This window comes from Trypanosoma brucei, assembly GCF_000002445.2.
Source record: "Trypanosoma brucei brucei TREU927 chromosome 11 chr11_scaffold01 genomic scaffold, whole genome shotgun sequence".
Taxonomy (NCBI): domain Eukaryota; phylum Euglenozoa; class Kinetoplastea; order Trypanosomatida; family Trypanosomatidae; genus Trypanosoma; species Trypanosoma brucei.
Window position 1 is genome coordinate 126,537 of NT_165288.1, and position 21,231 is coordinate 147,767.

The window sequence follows — 21,231 nt, forward strand, 5'->3', positions numbered from 1 at the left end:
AAGGCTCATATTTTGTACACAAATATAAATGTATGTGTGACAACAAAATAAAGTAATAACAGTAATAATGGTAATAATAATAATAATAATAAGCGAGAAGCAAGTAAAACCCAACCCCAACAAAACATAACATAACATAACACAACATAACATGACATGGCACAATATGACATGATATGATATGTGATATGACATGACATGACATGGCATGGCACAAAACACACATACAAACATACACACAAACAAACACAGACAACAGCTCTGTTTCAACGCCTCGCTTGTATGAAAAGAGCTCCCACTCCGCTCCGCCCCCCCCCCTCTTTTATTTTCTTCTTCATTTTATTTTTGCTTCAAAAATAAAAGGGAAACTTTCCTTCCCATTTCCTCCCTCTTGTGCCCTTACTTCTTTACATACACACTCCGACAGCCTCCTGGGGCATTTAAAGTTCATATTCCTTTTCTTTTCCCTTCTTTTTTTTTCTTTTTTTTTTGCATTTTCTGTCATATCACCTTTAAAATAATTAAAATTACTTATCCTTTAAAAAAAAAACCTTCCATTCTCTCTCACACCCCTCCATCTGCCCCACCGACCCTTGAAGGGAAGCTGACGGGTTGAGAACCCCCCAAAAAAAAAAAAAGAAAAAGAAAAAACATTACTGACGGGATATCGGAGGCATCGGGGAAGCGGCCATCATATAATGTTGTTGCATTGCCATCATTTGTTGTTGTGCATATGGATTAGCAACGGGAGGATAAGCACCATAGCCACCATACCCGCCATAACCGCCATACGCATTGAAACCATTGTTCATGTTACGCCCACGTTGATGACCGCTAGCAGCCAGCGCTACCTTCAGTCGTTTGTTGAGGATTACAAAACCATTCAATGATGCAATCGCCTGTTGAGCACTCGAGGCGCTCTGAAACTTCACGAAACCATAACCGCGACTTTGACGAGTCTCCCGATCACACACAATTTTAACCGACTCAATTGGGCCGAAGCGCTCAAACAACTGCCGGAGTTGCACCTCATCAACAGTAGTTGGAATATAATTTACCATAAGATTGCGTAGCAAATCGAGATCTTGATTCATTGCTCCCATAGAAGGAGGAGGTGCCTGTTGTTGCTGCTGCTGAGGAGGCTGTTGTTGCGTTGTGTAATACTGCGGTTGCTGGGACATTACGTAAATTACAGAACCTTATTATAAGTTATGATATAATACAAAAGTAAGATAGATAAATAAATATATATATATATATATATATGTATAGATATATATATATGTACTAGCTACGTTTTGCCAAGCTTTCTTTCCTTATTTTTCCTTCTAACCCTTTTTTTTGTCTTTGGTCTCTTTGCTTACTTCCTATGTTCTAAAAAAAAAAAAAAAGACCTTTTCGATGATGTTTTTTTTTTTTTAATTTAATACCTTGTTAGCTTTCTGTAACTGTCCTAATTATTTCTCTTTGTTTATTAATCACTAGTAAAACACGGTTTCTTATTATTGTGTTGCGTTGTTGTTGTTGTTTTCGTTTTTGGTTGAGTGTTAACGTGGAAATGTGGAAGTTCCGACGGCAGCAGAGAGACGAATGAAAGAAATAATATATGTTCAGATATATGTATATGAAGGTAAAATATCAACCTTACACTGGTGCAATTAATGGAAAACAGAACTAAAAGCAATGCCTAACAATCACCCCAGCCGAAGCAAATCACAAAAAGATGATATTCAAAAAAGAAAAATAACGAATCGAGATGTTAAACTGAACTCATAAATATTTTTTATATCTTTTTTTTTTTAATTCACAAAAAAAATAATAAAACGGACCTTCGCGCCGCAACACAACCCGCTACTTCCGAGACATTACGTGCGCTCAAATAAAATGGGAGACGAGAAATACGCCAAACAACCCGAGATGTATAATATATATGCATATATATATATATTGATGAAGCGAACAGGACACAACAGCTATGAGGGTATATCTAATATAAAAAGAGATGCAAAAAAAAAAAAAAGAAACAATGATGGTTAAATAGTTCCACACATTTTTAAAGGTGGACTCCTCCAGTCATCAGATTCATTTTGCCTCCTCCTCCTCCTCCTCCTCCTACCTTTTCATCCACTCCCCAGTGAAAAAAACTAATAACAAAAAAAAAAGCATCTGTATTTTCTGTAACAATAAAAAATTATCCAGCCCCTCCCTCCTTCTCTTCTCCTTCAGCCTTCGCCACTAACACAAAACGGTATTTTACCATTCGTACAAACGGTAAAAAGAATGATATTTGAAAAAAAAATTAAGATTAAAAAAGGACATTTTGTGCGATTGACTGCGAGGCATTTCATTGGAGGCCACTCCTCAACTTCGCCTCGTCGATGCACCGTTCAAGGGTCACCCGAAGGTCATGTTCCCTGTTAATGCAGCGTTCCAATTGAGTAAAATCCCTACGATACGCCGCCTCTTGAGCTAACAAAAAGTCCTCAACAGCAGCTGCGGGTACGGGAGGCCCATCCGTTATGCAACATCCGCCTGCCGCATCCTCATCAGTTTGAAGGTTGACATTCACGGATGAATAACTGGAGAAATTAATATTCGCCTGCCTCAGAAACATGCACGCCTGTTCCCGCTCAGTTCCCTCTACACCACCCACTGCAGCATCCACTTTTAAGAGTGCTGCGACTGTTTCTGCAAGGTAAAGTAAAGCAAGGCGAAGCGCCACACGATGAGAAGAGGCAGCAGAGTTTAAAGGCAAATACGATAAGAGTGCGAGTGCCAGGTGGCGATCCTCCCGCAACTCAACACGGGCGGCGTCACCGGTAACAATGTGCAACGGAAGCAAATGTTTCTCCATCCATGGAATGATATCACGCTCCAGTGCCTCATCTGTCACCGAAGCGCCAGCACAAATCCGACCTTGGAATGTTTCCCCGTCAGTTCCAGCAATACATGGTCCTATCCGTCGCATAGCATTGCGAATGGTTATGCGGGTGACGCGAAGGATGCTCAAAGGCTCGTTTTCAACGGTACTGCGTGGCAAGCAACTGAGAAGTTGCAGTAGGCAGTTAAGAATGTTACATCCCTCGTCACAGAGTGCATCCAATGGCGCATATTTCACAACTAAAACGGCCATTCGAAGCAGTGCTCCAATTGCTCGGGGACCCAACAGCGGGCGGTGCGCGAAACAATCAGCGAGACTCCGAAGGTTTTCTAACGAAATTTGATGCAAGCACGGCGCAGTTCCGGTCCCATCACCTCCCAATTCATTATATACCTGAAGGACATCCCTGACAGATTTCAGTATCATTTCCTCCATTCCAATAACCGCAGCCCCCGCCACATTGATGCTATTGCTGAGAAATACCAATAATTGCGAAGTATGACGAGGCGCCTCTGGAAAACGAAAACCAGCAGAAATTCCACTAGAAAACAATGTGGCGTAAAAACTTCCTCCCGGTTTTCTTCCGTAAAGCGACGGTCCCTCGGGTGGGAAAGCAGTAACACCACCATTGCTCATTTCCAAATAGTTATATAACTCTTCCTATTAGTTTGTTTGTATTGTTTATTTCGACACTCCACTCCAAGTTTCAACCCTCGTTACACCGCTTATGGATTATCAAATAGCAGTAAAGATGAAAATGTGGATAAAACAAAACAATAATAATAATAGAAAATAATAATGAGATTATAATAAAGGATGGGGAATTTTTTTTTACTTTAGATATGATGGACATTGTGCCAAACAGAGTGTCAGAGAAGAATTCAAGTGATGTTGTTGGCGAGGCAAATCATTAAAATAAGTGTTGAGGCAAATTCGCATAGAAAAAGAGGAGTTTAGGTTTGAAATGTTTTATTATGCAAATTACGCACCACGCATGCGCATATCATCCCCAGCATGTTGATTTCTTTTCTTCTTTCCCATGTGATTTGTCTCATTCCACTTCTTCTGCCACTGCCATTCCGTTTTGTTTGGTGTTTTTTTTTTCATTTCCTTTTTTAAAAAAAAGAAAACCACTTGTGTCAGTGTGTATAAGTGTGCGCTTATGTGCAAATATACATTAAATACATTATATATATGTATATATATGTATAGGTATGTATATATGTATGTATACGTCATGTGGATTTTGCACGTATGTGATATAGCTGAAACATGTTACATGAATCAGAGTATATTCAAATATCACACATATGCTCAACATCACACAACAGACACACACACATATGCGCAAACACACAATGACAAAAAAGAAAAAAAAGACATATACACATATACATATATACTCATTTATATATATGTATATATATATATATATGCGGACAAAAGTTAAAAGAGCAAAGAAACAACAACAAACAAAAAAAAACAAAAGTAAGACACATTTATGTCGAAGTATACGGTAACTCATTCCGCACGTCCATGGAAAACATTTTGCAACGGCAAGAGTTAAAAATCCTCGAGACACTGCTCGTAGAACTCCTTTCATAACTCTCAACCCCTTCGTCATCTCTTCTCCGCATTTAAAACCATTGTGTTGCGAAAAGTAACTGATTAAAAGCAGGGGACAAAACAAAAACAAAATCAAAAAAAAACAAACACAAGCTCACGCGTAAGCGCAAAAAAAAAAAAAAAAGACGCTAATATCATACGTCACTCCTTACCTTTGCTTAGTCCGTGTGTGGACGTTCGTCCCTCCGCTCGTTCTCAAGGCCGCTCAACTTATAATAGTAGCGAAAAAGAAAAATACTTTTAAAAAAAAAAGGCAGCAAAAAAATGAAAAATAGAGAAATAAAAAAAGAAAACAAGCTCCTTCCTCCTTTTAATCAATCCTTCCGCTGTTGGACCCTAATGAAAAATCGGGCAAATGCATATAATAATATAGTGGTAATATATATGTAAATAAATATGAATGTATATATATATATATATATATCATCAGCCTCTACACGGTTACAAAGGAATTAAGACTGAGGGAAAAGCCCCCCCAAAAAAAAAAAAGAAACAAATCGAAGCAAAACAAAGCAAAGCGGAAGGTATTTATTTATATTATTAATATTTATATGTAGCACCAGTATCTGGAGGAGAGGAGGAGGAGGAGGAGAGGAAGAAGAAAAAACAACGTTTCAGCGCCTCCAACAAACCTCCCCCGCAACACAAAACAAAAAAAACAAAACAAAACAAAAATGAAAGGAAATGAAATGAAAAGAAAAGAAAATGAGGGATAGAGCAAATACAAGACAGCAACAACAACACAGAATTGAGAGAAACAGGAAATAAAATAAAAAAGGGGGGAAAATATATTTACAAAAAGAAAAAAAGCAAGAACCCAATCGAGACAAAGACGGTCTCAAACACATCAGTTTATTATTAATAAAAATATTCTTCATATCGTCTCCCACTGTTAATATTTAGTTATGTTTGTTTGTTATATTTCCTCAACTTAACCCTTCACGCATACTCTCCTTTTTCGTCTTTCTTTTTGTTTACTTTCTTTTTTTTTTCTTCTTTCCTTCGTTTCACGAAAACGTATTTTTCCCGTTTCTCTTTCTTTTATTTTTAATATATTTTTGTCCCCTTTCTCTCTTCTCTAATCCCTCTTTCCTCACGCATACGCGGACGAAAACAAAAAAAAATTAAAAAGGAAAAAAAAGAAAAAAGAAAAAAGAAAAAGAAACAAATTGGTCACTCTTTTTTTATTTATTTATTTATTTACTTTAGGAACTGCCGCTTCCTCCCTCTTTTGCCTCCATATCCTCTCTCCCGCAAATACGCAAAAACATACACGTCTAAATAATATTCAAAACGGAGCGTTGCCTCATTTATTTATTTATTTAAAAATCACTTCACCGTTTGTTCTCTTCATCTTCTCTGCTTCTATTCACACTATTTGTTCCCTGATATTATTCTCTCACTGCTTTACTCCTCTTTCACTTCTTTTTATTTCCGATTAAATTCCAAACACCATCATCATTATTTTCCCTTTTTATTATTTTTTTTTCCTTTTTTTATTTTACTTTTTTTTTAATTTTACGGAAATATAAAGAAAAAGAAGAAAAGGAGGGTAAAAGAAAGTAGCGACGGTATGACCCATTTAACTAAAAAAAATTTTCCCGTCCTCCTCCTCCTCCCCTGTTTTATTATTTTTTAAAAAAAAAAAAGAATCCATTATATTATTGCGGCATCCGCCACACATGCGTAACACCCTCAATTAACAGAAGAGGGGAGGGGGGAAAAAAAAAAAAGAAAAGAAAAAAAAACGAAAACAAAAAAATTAAACCTACGTAAAGAAAAAAAAAATGAGAATACAAAGAAAAAAAAAGCAAAGCAAAAGCATAAACTGTCAAAAGCAGCAGTAAAACGAAAAGTAAAAAAAGAAAAAAGAAAAACAACCCCGTACCCGCCAACAGAAACCCCCCCCTTCTGCCCACAGGAAAAAAAAAGCATATAAATCGTGAACTTAAAAAAAAGAAAATCACCACACATTCATAAAAAAAAAAAAGATATAAAGAAAAAGAAAAGAAAAACAAATGCTTACAAACAATATAAGAGAAAACAAACAAAAAAAAGAGAGTTTACAACCGTCGCAAAACGCACAGGTTCTTCTTCTTCAGTTTTCAACCTTTCTTTTCTTTAAAAACATCAAACAATAATAATAATAATAACAGTAATAGTAATAGTAATAATCAATAATCAATAATCAATGATAGTTATAGCTATATTTATACTTATATATATTTATATCGGTGGTAACAGCAGCAGCAGCAGTAATAGTAATAGTAATAATAATAATAACAATAATAATCACACAATAAAGGCAACACAAAATAGAAGAGACGTTAAAAATTAAAAAGTGCCGCATGGGAGGAAAATATTTTGAAAAAAAAGAAAAAGATATATCCGCGTTCATACGTCACGGCCACTTTTAAAAAAGTTGCAGCAACCCGCCACAGTGCGTGTAAAACTTTGCGGTCCTCCAACAACGTCCACCACACTGAAAAAAAAAAAACAATCAAGGAAATAAACAATGTGGAAACGAACAAGGAGAAGATGGAAAAAGAAAAAAAGAGTGGGGGTATATATCGTAAAGGATTGAGCAACAACAAAACGGGAAAAAAAAAAGAAAAAAAGAAAAAGAAAAAAAAAAGATGACCGACATGAATCAGTGGGGCGATAATTCTTGGTGGCAAACCTGTGTACAAACAAGAAACAAAAAGAAGAAACCCCAATTTCCTTTTTCCCCCTTTCCTAATCTTTTCCCCAACCTCATCCTTTACTTCTTTCCATCATTTCCCTCTTTCCTCCTCCTCTTCTTCCTTTCCACACACCACCCCCATACAATTCTACTTCCCAATAGCTGCTGTCACACACACAAATACACATTTCATAATGTTAATTCTGCTGCTGCTGCTGCTGCTGTGCGAGAAACATCTGCCGCTGGAAGATATTTTGCATAGCAGCCTGCTGTTGCATTGTAAACATCATGGCGGATGCACTCATGGCCTTGTAGCTTTCCATAGCCGCCTCCGCATTGGCAAATGCCACCTTTAATCGTTTCCCTGCAATGGGGTATCCATTCAACCATTGCACAGCATATGTGGCGCTAAAGAAATACATATACTTCACAAAACCATAACCTCGACTCTCTCTTGTAACCTTGTCGTAAATAATCTTCACGCTCTCAATGGGACCGAATTGCGCAAACAGTTGGAAAAGCCGGTCCTCGTCCATCATGGGAGGCAAATAATTGACAATAAGGTTTCGCAACGGTTCCGGTTCCATCGAAAATGAGGGTCTCGGGGCGGCGAATGGAGCTGCCCTCGGAGTTAAACCTCCACTGAGATGTTGTTTCGACCCTTCAGGCGCCTCGGCTTCATTTGATGGAAGTTGAGGTGCTGATGTCATCGGTGGCGGCATTTGCGTGGAAATAAAAGGAGATGATGTGGATGCGGGCGCTGCCTCCCCTACTGGGAAGCTTTCACACTCCGGTTCCATTTGTATTGGTAACACTACTTGCGCAATAAATATTTATCTCTTTTACTTATTTTATTTTATTTTTGTTCTAGTTGCTTAGCTTAAAAATAATAATAATAATCACAGCGAGAAGAGAGAGCAAATTAAAATAAAGAAATAGCGATAAAAAGAAATAAATGAAGAAAGGGAACAGACAGGGTGACGCAAAGATATGTTATTAGCATTACCGCTAGTCTCTACGGTCTGCCACCTGCGCGTACATATATATATATATATATTGGATGTGCTTGTGAAAACATATAAACACTTAAGTGTGAAGAAACTCAGGCATGTGTGACGGGGGAAAAAAAAACATAACAGCAAAGCTATAAAACAAATATGCATCACATAGCGAATAGCAGCGAGCGTACGAGCAAGAGCTACATGCAAAACGGAAAAATAAAATCAAGCTTCTCGAACGCTTCGACAAAGCAAATGGTGTGAAATACAAAACAAACCAAACTAGACTTGACTACATGTCTCGAAAGAAAGTAACACGAACAGTGCCACGCCAATAGTCAAATGCACATTGTGATGATAAATAAACAGTTATTGGCCCATTCCAGCACATTCACGTTATAAAAATGGAAATGTAAAGGAGAGCACACACGTAATTTTCTCTAAAATTCACTACCGTTCGCCTGTTCAACAAAACATCTTTCCAACTCTCTTTCATTTTCCCCCTCGTTCTTTGATGTTCCATTTACTCCTATATTCTACTCCCTGCACGCATGCATTATCGTTTATCCACAACCACCACAACTAACATTTTTATCCACAACCATACACCTCAGGTATGAAATCATACTAAAGAACTCACGGCAACTTTCCCTCTTCTTTTTTTTTTTGTGAAGTGCCACGCCCCTATGAAGACGTCATGCACCTCTTCCAAATCATTTCTCACACCTCCGCCCCTGCCTCGAGAGTATCCGATTGCTGCTCTCTGACACTTTGAGGTAAAGGCAGTCCCACAAGTTGGCAGAAAAGAGGATGCATCCGAACTTCATCAAAACTTCCCTGCGCTACGGCGCGACCCCTCTCCAAGACAACAATGTGATCAGCCTTACGTATCATACTAAGTTTATGGGCAAACATAAGTACTGTTCGCTTCTCACTCCCCTTCTTCGCATCCTCAATGAGCCGACTGACGGCTTCATGCACCACAATCTCCGACTCACTGTCAAGTGCAGATGTGGCTTCATCAAGGATTAAAATGCCGGGAGAACGCATCAAAGCCCGTGCAATGGCAATGCGTTGCTTTTGACCACCAGAAAGTGACCGTCCACCCTCGCCAACATAAGTATTGTAACCTTCAGGTAAGGCGGTGACAAACTGGTGGGCATTAGCTTTCGTCGCGCTCTCAACAACAGATGAATACAGCCACCGATCAACCGCATCATCCCAGTCGTGTCCCTCAGCCCCATATGCAATATTCTGCGCAATTGTCCCCCCAAATAATACCGGCTCCTGTCCAACATACCCAACCTTGCTCCGTAACCAGTGGGTGTCAATACTCTTAAGGTCCGTTCCATCCAGAGTTATTGTTCCGTCTGAGTGTTCGTACAACTTCATCAAAAGCATTGCCAATGAGCTTTTACCAGAACCACTACTCCCCACAATACAGGTACATCGCGAGGGTTTTATCTCTAGGCTGAGTTTCTCGTACACTGCAACCTCGGGACGTGTCGGATAGGCGAAAGAAACATCAGTTAATTTAATGTTCCAGTGGCACTCAAGAGGAACCATACCTTTCGTTTGTTCTTGTAACTTTTGTATTTCGTCCGCAGTATCAAGTATGTCATACACTCGTATGCTTGCACCAAATCCTTTGTTGATTTCAGTTGCCAAGTTGGTAAGACCCATAAGTCCCAGGCCGCAGTAAACCGTGTACAATACAAATGAGAAAAGGACACCGGACGATATCTGGTTCGCAGCCACAAGCATAGACCCCGCCCATATGATGCAATACAGCGCACCATACCCCACAAACTGGATCGAACTAACATATGAAGCATTGAAAAACAACATACGCTTGCTTATCTGGAAGACTACATCGACCTTCTTTTCGTACCACTTCGATTCTTTAGATTCCATAGCAAAGGCCTTTACAGTGCGGATGTTATTTAGTCGCTCACTTGCGACGCTTCCACTAACGGCGAGGGCGTCCTGCATTTGGCGCTGCAGTTTGCGAACAAATTTTCCATAAACCCCAGCAAATACGGCCAAAGGGGGGATCATGCCACACACCACACATGTTAAAGTGGGTGAATAATAGAGCATAATACCAATGCTCCCAAACGTTTGCAGGATGTTCTTACTTCCTTGAGTCACCGCGTCCGTAAGGGACGCGCCAATAAGGTTACAATCCATGGAAAGGCGTTGTGCAAGTGAGCCAGCGCTGTTTTCTGCCACATCAAAGAATGCTGCCGGTTGTCTAAAAATGGCACGATAGAGTTGACCGCGCAGACGGGCAATTACACGCTCGCCCGTATAGCCAATACAAGCCAGCCTGGCAAAGTTGGCAACACCGGCAAGTGTAAACCAGCCAAGCAACTGCATGGATGTCCCCAACGGTAGCTCCCCGTTTCCTGCAAAATCGATAAGTTTCCCAAAAGTCGCCGGGATTGCGAGAGTGGCCAAACTGTAAAACCCAACGCCAACCACCGCAGCCCCAATGAGTACCGCCTCCTGCCGCACTGTCCGAAGGTACCGCCAAAACGAACCTTTTCGTGTCGACGGCTCCACAACGTAAAGTGGCGAGAAGCTCCTGCTTGGTCGTTGTGTTGGTGATGCCTCACCGTAATGGTTACGCTGGCGAACACTCGAGGCAAAGCGCTTAACACTAAGCAAAGTTTCAGGATGATGTGGGTACCACAACAAATGAGCGTGGCGGACCATTTTAGTTATACAACGTGCTGTCATGTGCCGAAGCAAGAAGAAAAGAAAGAAGAAACGGAGAACGATAAGTATATACATGTGGCATAGTCTCAAGCATATAGAGATCTAGGAACAGGCGCTCATTTGAGCACTCTCCCGCGGAAATACATCCTTGATGCAAAAGGTCATACACCGCAGGGGACACATATCACAATTTGGCCAACTTCGTATGTTGTTGTTGTTGTTTTTGTTGCCGATCTTCTTCCAGCGAGGTAAGAGGAAAGAAAGTCCCTCACCTCACCTTCCTCCGCGCAGGGGCAGTATTTAAAATGAGAGTATTTGGCCGGCAAAGTAACCTTTTTCCTTACTTGCTTGTGTGTTTTCTTCTCTTCTGTCCTCTTCCTCATTTCCTCTTCACGCGTATCATTTTTTTTTCATTTCATTTCCTCTCTTCACGTGGCTAAGAGGAACAGAATATGTATATGCATATCCCCCACTTCATTCCTTTCCGTCCCTGCTTCTCCCTTGTGATCCTCTCTTTCATTTCTTTCAGCTCCCGCTGTGCCTTCCTAAGTATTTCTCCTCATTTCTACGTATTATGAAAGACTTTAAAAAAAAAAAAAAGACGCCGCACGCTTCTCCCATCCCTCCCCTCTTCGGGTTTCCCCTCTTCTTTATTCCCTTCCTCTCTTATTCGTTTCTCTTCTTCTCTCTTTTAATGCCGTTGGGGGTAAATGCAAATATGACACACGGGTAGCTCTTGCTTTGTAGTTGTTGTTGTTGTTTTCCCCATTGCCTGGTCACTCCACAAGTGGCGGCAAACCACCGACACGAAAAAAAAAGAGAAATTTTTTTTTTTTTAAAAAAGGAAACACGTAGGTAGGGAGCAGAGCAGTATTCTTTACTAGTGTTTGTTTTCCACAAATATATTCAAGAAGACGAAGAGAAAAAAAGGAGGAGTAATGACTGCTATAGTGGTGATGATAAAAATAACAAACCTTTTTCTCCTACCCACTTTTTTAAAAAAAATTTTCCCATCCCTTCGAATTTATATTCCGCATTCCTTTTGCCTTAATTGTCTGCCGTTGTTTTAAACTGTTTATTGTTTGTTTGTTTGCATTCGCCACAGGAAGGAAAAAGTAGGGAGACACATGAAGAAATGGAAAGAGAAAAGAAAAGAAAAGAGCACCAGCGATGCGAAGACAAACAAACAAAGGCGAGAAGAAACTAAAGAGAAAAAAAGATATAAAGATATAAAAAAACAAATAAATGAATTAAGTGGATCGGACAATCCAACGGCAAATAAAAAAACACGCACACACAAACACACACACACATATATATAAACAAACAAACAAACAAACAAACAAACAAACAAACACAAAAAAATGAGGGTGCTTAACAAGAACAGAAGAAGTGGTGGACAAAATTAGAGAAAAAAAGTGGGAGCTCCCCTAACCAAGAGACTTACCATCTACTCTTCATTCATACGCAGTTCACGGCGAGGACACCGCAGCGCGGTAAGAGGTTGCCAACCAAAGACCCACGGACTAAGAATAGGTTTGAGAATCATACGGGTGGCAACAGCATTGAACAAGAAAAAAAAAATTTCATAAAGTCATGGCGGAGGGGGGGAATGGGGAGGGAGGACGACAACGGAGGAAAAATGCACACACAGACATATACATACTTACAAGTGAGGGGAAAAGTTTGAAAAAAAAAGCCTAAAGCCATAGTAAATGGTGAAGATAAAGGAAGTCAAGAAAAAATGATAAGTGATCAATTAAAGATGAGGCACTACAAGGAATTACGCAGCACGTAACACAAAATGTTATCAAACAGCTACATTTACTCTTCCCTCCACAACCTTTTTCCCACATCCTTTTCCCCTCAACACGCACCCTCCTCCCCCGCCACCACCCCAAACCTCTTCTCGCTGCCCTCTATCCACCGCAACGGTCAAATCGTGAAAACTAAAGGTAAATGTTTGGCCTCATCCCGCACGCTTACAGGTAGTTCCTTTCCACAACATGAACCCGCCAAGAGGAATGCTGACTTGTGATAATCAAGTAGGAGGGTTAATAATTTGATCCACTTCCCTCTACATAAAAACACACACACACAGCCACAACAATTATCCTCTATTCCGCAGCTTGCAGTCCCCCACGTTCCACCTTTTTTTTTCTCTTTCTTCCTCTCCTTACTTCCTCATCCCCTCATCTTTGGTTCTACCCCGAACCCCTCCGTCCATACGCCGACTTCAAGTAGCCGATTTCTTCCCGCTATTTTCTTTTAATCCTTAATTACTTTCCTTCCCCCACGCTAACTCCACCTCCCTTCTTTTACACCTTTCTTCCTTTATTTTATTTGCATATTGACATCCTGTTCATTTGCCCTCACCCTCTCTTTTTTTTTTCCTTTTCTTTGTTCTCAGCATTTATCCTGTGAACGTTTTTTTTTGTCCAAATCGGCTTCCATTCGCACTCGTATTTCCTTTTTTGTCGCTCTCCCCCTTCCCCTTTGTTCCACACGCCTACGAACATGTGAACATGCACACAAACATCCTCTTCTCCTTCTCAATCCTTACATCTCCCCTTCTTAGTACATACGCCAAGCCACCGCACAAACTACCCCAAACCACCCACACATATTTCCCTAAGCGGTTATTTCGCAACTCCGCACCGGACGCCTTTATTAGTTGTAGCGGCCGTTGTAACGTCCCCGGCCCCCACGGCCACGGCGAGGTCCGCGCATGTTTCCAACCATCTCACTTCCAAATGTTTCGGCATCCGTTCGCTTCATCCCCTCACGGTCCAGTGGAGGCGCGCGGTCCTGCTGATCACAAGAAATCTTATCGAAGAAGTTGCTGCGGTCATACGCCTTGCTATGGTTCTTTGCATCCTCCTTAGCCTTTTCAAACTCGCTCTTCTTCTTTTCAAACTCTTCACGGCTTTTGATGAAATCGAAGTCGTCTTTAAACTCCTCCTTGGCTGTGCCGGTGGCGGGATGGAAATCGCGGCCAGTGTGTGAGTCAACCCGTCGACCACTCCGGTACCCACCGCGGCCACCTCGCCTGTAGCCTCCGGAGTACATGTGCTGTTGTTTCTGGTGATGACCGGGTCCCATCGATGCGCCGCCGTGACGTTGTGGGCTCTGTGGCATCCTCATGTTGTTGTTATTGTTGGAGTGGGCGTTGTTGTTGTTATTACCGCTGCTGGTGTTATTGTTATTGTTATTATTCCTTGCGGGAAGCGCAGTAACAACGGCAGGGTCCATCATGGCGTTATGAGATTCCTCAAATACCGTCAGCTCCTCGATATCAGATCCACGGAATACAATCTGGTCAAAAAGCTGCTCAGCTGCGGGAACCTCAACTTGGCCCTTTTCCTTTGCACGACCTTCTGTACCGAAGACACGAACATTTGTCAAACTGACGGTATTCTTTGAGGCATCAATGTGACCCAAGGTACCCTCATAACGAATCTGACTGTTCGTGATGAGGGTAATCGTACTTCCTATAGCACGTGTCGCAGCCATCACGTCTGTCTGTCCTTTTATTTACTGATTGGTCAATAAAATGGTGATGCAACTTACCGAACAAGACAAAATAAAAGGAAAAGTAGGTTCCCTTCACTTATATTATTATCAACTTTCAACACCCAGGTCTCCTCAATTGCTCTCTCTTCTTAACTTCTATAGTCTTCCGCTTGCAAAACGGTGCAAGTTTTAACTAATATTTCCCTTATACAATGCGCTTTCGAAATCTTCCAAGTAGAAGGTGGACGAAAAACAAAAATTGGCAGAGAAAACGTAGTGAATTTAAGATGCAGGTCAAACCGTGACAACACCATTTACGCGGCTAAGTCGGTCAAGCTTCTCATTGCTCCGTAAGGCTGATGTAAATATGAATGCACGAACACGGTCACAAATATATATATATATGTATTTTTTACATGTACGCGCCCCTGTGCACAGCATCTTTAGGCCACAAGATTATTAAGTACAGTTGCAAGGCACATACCGGGTGGCACACACACAAAGCGTTCATGGTCACAAAGAAAGAGAAAGGGGAACTTACACACTTAAGGAAAAATGACCCATGTCTTCTTCCAAAATATTCTACTATTGTGGATATGTTTGCTAGTCAGATGACATGATCGAGCGCACAATAGCCTCGATCTGCTCATCAACCAGGTCCTCGTGAAGTATCACGCTATACAAAGCGCTTCCCACCACGTCGTGTATGTGCTTTGAGAATTTGTCAAGCGAAATACATGAACCCGCGCTGCCTTCCCCATCCTCGCGACCCCGCTGGTTTTGCTGAACAGCTTCACGGCACAACAACTGCACAAGGCGGCAACAGTCCACGGCATTGGTGTTCTGCGCAACACCAAGGAGACGAAGGAATTTCAGCAACGTGAAATGTGTGCTGCGACGGGCCACGAGTCCCACGATGATTCTTCTTCTTGCTTCGAAATCCCAATCAGTCAACATAACCTTGACGGCTGTGGTTCCTAGCGTAATTTGATGACGACGGAGATTGTGAATGGCCTCGACGTCGTCATCGATCTCAACTACCAACCGGTTTTCATCAACTACATCAAGGCATCGTGACAAAATCTTCCCCGTGAGCTGCAGGTTTTTGGATACTAACGCCAGCAACTCACTACCCTCAGCTCGCACTGTCAGTTCACTATGATACAGTAGAGCGAACAGGGAGTCCAACAAAACCTGCGCGCTCCCGACGGGATCTTCTGGATTTATACCCACAACAGGGACGGAGCCTGTATTTTCCGCATTATTAGCAGCCACAGAGTCCATGTATTTCTTCTCCCACGAGGTCTGATAGGTGCGTAATGTGCGTGCAGCGTACAGTGCAGCAGCAGCCGTTGTTTCTTCGTTGGGAAGGAGTCGTATGAGTCCAAGGTAAACAGGAGAGTTCAGCGAGCGGCTGCTCCCCTCACCAACCGCTAAGAACAGGGCGGAAAAAAGGTCAAGTATTTTTTCATCCTCTTCCCGACGCATTGCCTCTATAAGCAACTCTACACCATTTTCATCACAAATCATTTCACGGTAAACACGCCCCGCATTCGCGATGTACAGGAGCAGCAGTACAGCTTCCTGACGGTCCTCCACGCAAAGAGTCCCCGTGGCTAACGTGTCAGCAAGCGTCGTAGCTCCACCAACCTCTGCAAAGCAGGTTAGATAACGTACCCCCCGTATGAACACCGAAATCGCCGAAAGGACAGAACGGAGTCCGACGCCCAACTTGTAAGTTAGGCGCAGCCATGCTGTGATGCGTGTGAAGAAGAGAATAGAGGCATCACCAAGATCAACCTCTATTCGTCTACTGTTGCTCTCTGAGTGAAGAGTGAGGAAAGCCTCCAAAATCCTAAGTCTGACGCTACGGGACCCTCGGTCCCACTCCTGCAGCCAAACAGCCGCTCTCCTTCCCGCTAGCGTGGGACTCAACATAGCCTTCAAGGCCTCCTTCCGACGACCCTCCGTTTGTTGCACTCGCCAAACGCAAGGTTTGGTGTTCGACCTGGTTCCAGGAGAAACTTCGACAGGGGGAGAAAAGCCGTTCGCAGGCGACGGTTGTGAGCGTTCATTTAGTTCTAATTCCTCATCTACATCTGGTTCCTGTGGTGCTCCGATCCGTGGTTGCTTTCCCATCGCCACATCTTTCTTTGGTGGCATCCATACCTAACGTTTAAAAAATTGGCGTGACTCGGGAAGATAATAACAACACATAAAGGAATAGTAGAGCATCACAAATGGATAAAATCAAACGTCTAAAAATGCAAACTCCCTAGCACATGGCAACCGATAGTTTGGGGGGGGGGGAGTATCATTTCTTGTCATTTCTTTTGGCATATGCCTGATTTCACCCCACCCTAGCACCCCAGACACGGTTGAAACTGGTCCACACCACCCATGCATGAACACACGTACACAAAAAAAAAACGTCTCATCCCCGGTGAGCCGCCGCAATGGATACGCCACAAACCAAATCATCCGGAAGATAACCCATTGCCCTCATAAAGTCAACGTGTCGCAGCGCGTAGCATCCGCTTAACCGGGCGAAAGGTCATGGAAATTACAAGCATGGCAATACCCGCCAAAAACAACACCAACATCCCAGCCTGGGCCTTAATGAGACGCCGCTGCCGCTTTGGGAGCAGCTGAAACTGAAGCCGCTGGCGGTCACTGTCAGAAGAGTGCGCCCGTAAGTAATACGGTGAAGCAGGATCTTTTAGCACCTCATGCGCCCTGAAGACGCGGTCAACCATCTGCGCGTTGGGAGTGGGGCCATTTGGTCCATATTTTGCGCTCATCCGCTTAAAGGCCTCATCAATATCGTCGACAGTGCATGATTCATTGAGGCCAAGCACATCCAGAGGGTTGAATTGAGCTAGAAAGGCCTCCTGGTCACGCTTTCCCGGAATCTGAGCGAACTGCGTACGCACTTGAACCCTGAGAAACGTGGGGCCAAGTAGTGAAGCGACAGCGGACCGCCGCAATCTAACGCTCACAGTATGTGGGGCACGAAGGTACAAGGCACTAGGTGCACCGCGAAGCACGGTGACACGGGAACACGACCGATTCATGGAAACAAGCTCCTAACGATAAATGAAGACGGTGCACACTCTTGTACACAAAACTCAGAGACTTCAATTCGTAGCCCCTGAACTACGCCCCACAGCGATAGATTAAGTTGTTACTACCCCCTGCGGCGTACTATGTACAAGAGAGTTGAAGGGCGAAGGTAGACAAAAACGTAGCAGTAAGGATTCACGACAATTTACGCACTGAAACAAAGGAAAGAGAAAGCATCGTGAGTAAACGGTGACACGAAGGTTGCTGTACCGATAGGGCCGACACACACATACACACACACACACGCACGTAGATACCTTCACTGAACTGCAAAGGAGGGAAGAAACCACGAGGTGGAGCAAAGCGATGAAAAAAAGGGAACACGCAAAAAAAATCCACAAAGACCCAATGACCACAGTTTTAAAAAATGCCGGGCACCATGCGAGCGACACAACACGCCAGTCTCACCTAGTGCAACAGCATGATGTGTTTTTTTCTCCTCTCTTCTGCGCTGTTTCCCTCTCCACCTTAGTCGTTTTCATAGAAAAGGATAGTTGGTTTCCGGCCATTCTTAAGTTCTGTGCTAACCAGGTCCCTGTCGAACAGTGCAATGAACTCCTCATTGTCGGCGCGGCTCTTATCTTGTGCATACCGTCTGTACTCCTCCAATATGCTAACCAAGTTCCAGCCCTGGAGTTTCCGCAGGCAGCCGCACACAATACCGGTGCGGTACCTGCCCATACTGCAAGTCAGCAAAAGAGGATAGCTGATGGGGTCAATCAACTCATGCAGTATCCCTACAACAACAGGCTCCGAAAGCGTCATGCTCCCTCTATGATGACCAACTCCACTCATCTCAACGCAAGTGCGACTTGGGTGAGAATCATCGTGCAGCGGGCATACGGTGCGTATGTTGTTTTCGCGCAACCACTGAACAAATGCCTCGTCATGACTGTCCGTCAAGAGCACACAGGTGCGTAACTTAAGAGAAGCTAAGAAGCCGTAGTGACATGGCTCCGGCGCACCACATCGGTAGATGCGCTCCTCGACGTACCCAAAATTTGACGGTACTATCATGCTGCGCCAGTTGCAACTAAGAACTGACTCCATCGTGGGGGAAAACAGGAAGAAAAGAAGGAACACAAAAGCAAAGAGATTTTTGACGCGCAAAAGGTACTGTGACGGTGCTCAGTGACAAACACCCTCCCCTGCTGGAGTAGTTCTGCCATGAAGAGAAGAAGTTACTCCACCCATTGCGATGATAACAAAAGATTAAAATGGGCAAGGGAGCGGTTTCCACAAATCGAGACAAGCCAAAACCGACGCAACCTGCTGTGAAACAGTCCCCATGTTTAGAAAGAAGGAAGCTTGGCACCAAATTCTCCCTGTTGCCTCTGCCGCATTGCCGCATAGGGGTCGTGTCCGCCATCTGCCGCAACCTGTGTTTCGTGCATATCACGCTTCTCACGAATCCGCTCGTAACTCTCCTGTATTGCACACAGTGTGAGAGACATTTTCTTGTTTGTCTTAAGCTTTTCTCGCAACTTCATCATGAATTCGTCGTCATGCCCCGTGGACTCTGTCAGCACATTCATGTCTTTCGCCACACCACCCTCACGGCGAAGCGTCTCCACCCACTCAGCGTCATTTCGCATCTCCCGTTGGACCGCCTGCAGCCACTTTTGATCGCAGCAAGCCTGCAAAACCTCGTGGTATAGTTGTGGGTTAAACATACGACCGCATGCAGTGGGATAAGGCGAATGCAACCCCACGCTACTGTGAAGGTGGTGACCGCGCCGTAACTCCCAACCAGGTGCCCCCTCTCCACCCGTCCCGTTACCGTGTCGCAGGGAATCATCTGTTGGTATCTGTCCCGGTATAACACTCCGCTGCTGCAGGGCGATAAAAATACATGGAAGGTGCCCCCGAACGGTCCCTCCTAACGTGCGCCGCATCGCTAAAGAAGCAAATTTAATATTTTATTCGGAATAACAAAGGCTAAGAAGGAGTTGGATTAAACGCGAGCGTTAGTCACCCCAATGCTCTCAAATAACAGTGGCTGGTTGCTTGCAGTAGGAACGAATGGCACCATACGCTAACACTTTAGTTAAACGAAGCAACACCCCCTCCCCTCGGGGTTCGTATGAGGTACGAAAATCAACGGCACCCAAACCAAGATCAGTCCCACGCGCCACCAGCCTAGCGGAACCGGCGAAATAGTGCTCCAAGGAACTTGCCCAAAGAGCAGGACAAAAAGAGCATAGATATCACTACTTCTTGGGTATTCTCCCTTCCCCCAATCTTGCAGGCACAAACATGATGCAACCAAATCTGAAGCATACAAATACACGTATATATGGAGCCGTTTTCGCTAATCACACTCAGACCCATTAACACCATCAGCATACACACAGAACCAACGAAAGGGTCATGCTGAACCGTCTGCCACCATTTACCACTATCTGGAGCGCTGTTCCGACTGGAGCAGAGTGCTAGTGCCTGCGTGGCAGCCGATCCTCCTCGTGGCGTTGTCAGCTATTGACAAACTATTGAAAGAAAAACAAAGGTATGGGCAGAATAGAAAGGTGTGAGCTCCAATAGACGGACCCAAGAAAGTGTTTGCAAAATATAGATAGACGTAAAACCCCTTCCACATTCCTACACCCTGTGTCAGGTAGTAACGACCACGCGATGCGCACAAGTAAAGTGCGTGCACACCATCAGCTGAAACGACATAACGACAAAAGAAAAGACAAAAATATATAAATATGTTCCTTCTTCCACTACTCCACACATTTCGCAACAACAAGAACAGTGTGTTACACCAACTCAGACCATTACGATTCTCCTATTATGGCATCGCCCACCCAAGTGTGTCCCTTTTCCACCATCCCGGACCGAAAGGAGGGGAGAAGGGGAGGGGTGCCCAATTGTTTCCTACTACTTAGTGAAAGCTTCAGCAAGCTGCTGGAGCTCTGCGGGCACACCTTCAAGCTGACCTGGAGTGGTGGCCCTGACGCCTTGCTGCATCAGCTTGATGGAGTCCAGTGCCTGTTGCCTCTCAACGTTCTGCTGTCGAACCTTGCGCTGATGCTCCACCCACAGCCGGTCGTTAGCACTTTTTTCAATGTAGCCCTTCTGTACTCCCAACCACGCCGCAAAGAAGTACGCCACGTTGCGCACCTGATGAAGTGTCTTTGGAGCTGCCTTAGCCGACATAAAGTGTGTGCAAGGCTTGTACCTAATTCCTTTTGGAGACATGACAAAATTTCAACCGGAGAAACGCACCGAAAGAGCACCATACGCTCTGTTATCACAACAAAGATTTAAATAGCAGCCACGGATGATACTGAACGTGGAGGTAATGAAAGAAAGTGGCTCAAAAACGTCAGGTCTCACACACATGAATACATATACGATTTGGACCAAACGTGCAGATCGTAAATGAGCGTATCATCGATATATTCAACCATTAGCGACGGACGCTTATCAAATAACTGGAGGAAGTCTTACGTAAGCAGAAGAATAGCGCCATTAAGCCAAACAACAGGGACAGGGTTACACAACCACAACACCTACAATCGGGCTTGAACAACAACAAAAAAAGTTACTTCACGCTTACTCCCTCGAATTGGGAGGCGCCATCAACGAAGCCATCCGCGGGTGGCTCCCTAGTGCGGGAGCGGAAAGCTGCTGCGGGGATGTAAACGTCACTCTCAGTATGCACCTTACCCAACGCATTACCG

General features: G+C 43.5%; 10 protein-coding genes across 10 annotated transcripts, besides 41 other annotated features; all 10 read right to left on the reverse strand.

The window, feature by feature from the left end:
• The first annotated feature begins 46 nt into the window (after window positions 1-46).
• Window positions 47-92: a microsatellite.
• A 26-nt stretch (window positions 93-118) lies between these two features.
• Window positions 119-214: a microsatellite.
• Window positions 215-452: 238 nt separating this feature from the next.
• Window positions 453-490: a microsatellite.
• A 135-nt stretch (window positions 491-625) lies between these two features.
• Window positions 626-651: a microsatellite.
• A 2-nt stretch (window positions 652-653) lies between these two features.
• Tb11.03.0580 (uncharacterized protein) lies at window positions 654-1,181 on the reverse strand (the record flags this gene model as incomplete). Its single annotated transcript, XM_823050.1, has 1 exon — window positions 654-1,181. One exon carries the CDS (start codon window positions 1,179-1,181, stop codon window positions 654-656), a length of 528 nt encoding a protein of 175 aa, XP_828143.1.
• A 51-nt stretch (window positions 1,182-1,232) lies between these two features.
• Window positions 1,233-1,287: a microsatellite.
• Window positions 1,288-1,407: 120 nt separating this feature from the next.
• Window positions 1,408-1,429: a sequence feature (AT_rich).
• Window positions 1,430-1,772: 343 nt separating this feature from the next.
• Window positions 1,773-1,824: a sequence feature (AT_rich).
• Window positions 1,825-2,090: 266 nt separating this feature from the next.
• Window positions 2,091-2,114: a microsatellite.
• Window positions 2,115-2,344: 230 nt separating this feature from the next.
• Tb11.03.0570 (hypothetical protein, conserved) lies at window positions 2,345-3,517 on the reverse strand (the record flags this gene model as incomplete). Its single annotated transcript, XM_823051.1, has 1 exon — window positions 2,345-3,517. The coding sequence occupies one exon, from the start codon at window positions 3,515-3,517 to the stop codon at window positions 2,345-2,347; it is 1,173 nt and encodes a 390-aa protein (XP_828144.1).
• A 102-nt stretch (window positions 3,518-3,619) lies between these two features.
• Window positions 3,620-3,694: a microsatellite.
• Window positions 3,695-4,068: 374 nt separating this feature from the next.
• Window positions 4,069-4,114: a microsatellite.
• Window positions 4,115-4,184: 70 nt separating this feature from the next.
• Window positions 4,185-4,239: a microsatellite.
• Window positions 4,240-4,262: 23 nt separating this feature from the next.
• Window positions 4,263-4,316: a microsatellite.
• A 248-nt stretch (window positions 4,317-4,564) lies between these two features.
• Window positions 4,565-4,599: a sequence feature (A-rich).
• Window positions 4,600-4,731: 132 nt separating this feature from the next.
• Window positions 4,732-4,803: a sequence feature (A-rich).
• An 82-nt stretch (window positions 4,804-4,885) lies between these two features.
• Window positions 4,886-4,931: a microsatellite.
• Window positions 4,932-4,986: 55 nt separating this feature from the next.
• Window positions 4,987-5,030: a sequence feature (A-rich).
• A 2-nt stretch (window positions 5,031-5,032) lies between these two features.
• Window positions 5,033-5,060: a sequence feature (AT_rich).
• Window positions 5,061-5,075: 15 nt separating this feature from the next.
• Window positions 5,076-5,109: a sequence feature (GA-rich).
• A 38-nt stretch (window positions 5,110-5,147) lies between these two features.
• Window positions 5,148-5,181: a microsatellite.
• Window positions 5,182-5,183: 2 nt separating this feature from the next.
• Window positions 5,184-5,213: a microsatellite.
• A 145-nt stretch (window positions 5,214-5,358) lies between these two features.
• Window positions 5,359-5,379: a sequence feature (AT_rich).
• A 77-nt stretch (window positions 5,380-5,456) lies between these two features.
• Window positions 5,457-5,587: a sequence feature (T-rich).
• A 30-nt stretch (window positions 5,588-5,617) lies between these two features.
• Window positions 5,618-5,676: a sequence feature (A-rich).
• Window positions 5,677-5,686: 10 nt separating this feature from the next.
• Window positions 5,687-5,713: a microsatellite.
• A 102-nt stretch (window positions 5,714-5,815) lies between these two features.
• Window positions 5,816-5,837: a sequence feature (AT_rich).
• Window positions 5,838-5,978: 141 nt separating this feature from the next.
• Window positions 5,979-6,021: a sequence feature (T-rich).
• A 109-nt stretch (window positions 6,022-6,130) lies between these two features.
• Window positions 6,131-6,156: a sequence feature (AT_rich).
• Window positions 6,157-6,228: 72 nt separating this feature from the next.
• Window positions 6,229-6,269: a microsatellite.
• Window positions 6,270-6,281: 12 nt separating this feature from the next.
• Window positions 6,282-6,387: a sequence feature (A-rich).
• A 98-nt stretch (window positions 6,388-6,485) lies between these two features.
• Window positions 6,486-6,526: a sequence feature (A-rich).
• Window positions 6,527-6,640: 114 nt separating this feature from the next.
• Window positions 6,641-6,800: a microsatellite.
• Window positions 6,801-7,107: 307 nt separating this feature from the next.
• Window positions 7,108-7,142: a microsatellite.
• A 245-nt stretch (window positions 7,143-7,387) lies between these two features.
• Window positions 7,388-7,990, reverse strand: Tb11.03.0550 (uncharacterized protein; the record flags this gene model as incomplete). The annotated part of the gene is made up of 1 exon (XM_823052.1): window positions 7,388-7,990. One exon carries the CDS (start codon window positions 7,988-7,990, stop codon window positions 7,388-7,390), a length of 603 nt encoding a protein of 200 aa, XP_828145.1.
• Window positions 7,394-7,414: a microsatellite.
• A 918-nt stretch (window positions 7,991-8,908) lies between the features above and the next one.
• Tb11.03.0540 (ABC transporter, putative) lies at window positions 8,909-10,984 on the reverse strand (the record flags this gene model as incomplete). Its single annotated transcript, XM_823053.1, has 1 exon — window positions 8,909-10,984. One exon carries the CDS (start codon window positions 10,982-10,984, stop codon window positions 8,909-8,911), a length of 2,076 nt encoding a protein of 691 aa, XP_828146.1.
• Window positions 10,985-11,264: 280 nt separating this feature from the next.
• Window positions 11,265-11,339: a sequence feature (CT-rich).
• A 193-nt stretch (window positions 11,340-11,532) lies between these two features.
• Window positions 11,533-11,602: a sequence feature (CT-rich).
• A 128-nt stretch (window positions 11,603-11,730) lies between these two features.
• Window positions 11,731-11,752: a sequence feature (AT_rich).
• A 260-nt stretch (window positions 11,753-12,012) lies between these two features.
• Window positions 12,013-12,151: a sequence feature (A-rich).
• Window positions 12,152-12,195: 44 nt separating this feature from the next.
• Window positions 12,196-12,222: a microsatellite.
• A 7-nt stretch (window positions 12,223-12,229) lies between these two features.
• Window positions 12,230-12,266: a microsatellite.
• A 1,313-nt stretch (window positions 12,267-13,579) lies between these two features.
• Window positions 13,580-14,422, reverse strand: Tb11.03.0530 (hypothetical protein, conserved; the record flags this gene model as incomplete). Its single annotated transcript, XM_823054.1, has 1 exon — window positions 13,580-14,422. One exon carries the CDS (start codon window positions 14,420-14,422, stop codon window positions 13,580-13,582), a length of 843 nt encoding a protein of 280 aa, XP_828147.1.
• Window positions 14,053-14,125: a microsatellite.
• Window positions 14,423-15,025: 603 nt separating the features above from the next.
• On the reverse strand, window positions 15,026-16,585 carry Tb11.03.0520 (hypothetical protein, conserved; the record flags this gene model as incomplete). Its single annotated transcript, XM_823055.1, has 1 exon — window positions 15,026-16,585. The coding sequence occupies one exon, from the start codon at window positions 16,583-16,585 to the stop codon at window positions 15,026-15,028; it is 1,560 nt and encodes a 519-aa protein (XP_828148.1).
• A 347-nt stretch (window positions 16,586-16,932) lies between these two features.
• On the reverse strand, window positions 16,933-17,496 carry Tb11.03.0510 (hypothetical protein, conserved; the record flags this gene model as incomplete). Its single annotated transcript, XM_823056.1, has 1 exon — window positions 16,933-17,496. The coding sequence occupies one exon, from the start codon at window positions 17,494-17,496 to the stop codon at window positions 16,933-16,935; it is 564 nt and encodes a 187-aa protein (XP_828149.1).
• A 270-nt stretch (window positions 17,497-17,766) lies between these two features.
• Window positions 17,767-17,794: a microsatellite.
• Window positions 17,795-18,013: 219 nt separating this feature from the next.
• Window positions 18,014-18,595, reverse strand: Tb11.03.0500 (hypothetical protein, conserved; the record flags this gene model as incomplete). The annotated part of the gene is made up of 1 exon (XM_823057.1): window positions 18,014-18,595. One exon carries the CDS (start codon window positions 18,593-18,595, stop codon window positions 18,014-18,016), a length of 582 nt encoding a protein of 193 aa, XP_828150.1.
• Window positions 18,596-18,837: 242 nt separating this feature from the next.
• Tb11.03.0490 (hypothetical protein, conserved) lies at window positions 18,838-19,440 on the reverse strand (the record flags this gene model as incomplete). The annotated part of the gene is made up of 1 exon (XM_823058.1): window positions 18,838-19,440. One exon carries the CDS (start codon window positions 19,438-19,440, stop codon window positions 18,838-18,840), a length of 603 nt encoding a protein of 200 aa, XP_828151.1.
• A 985-nt stretch (window positions 19,441-20,425) lies between these two features.
• Window positions 20,426-20,746, reverse strand: Tb11.03.0475 (hypothetical protein, conserved; the record flags this gene model as incomplete). The annotated part of the gene is made up of 1 exon (XM_823059.1): window positions 20,426-20,746. One exon carries the CDS (start codon window positions 20,744-20,746, stop codon window positions 20,426-20,428), a length of 321 nt encoding a protein of 106 aa, XP_828152.1.
• Window positions 20,747-21,231: the final 485 nt, after the last annotated feature.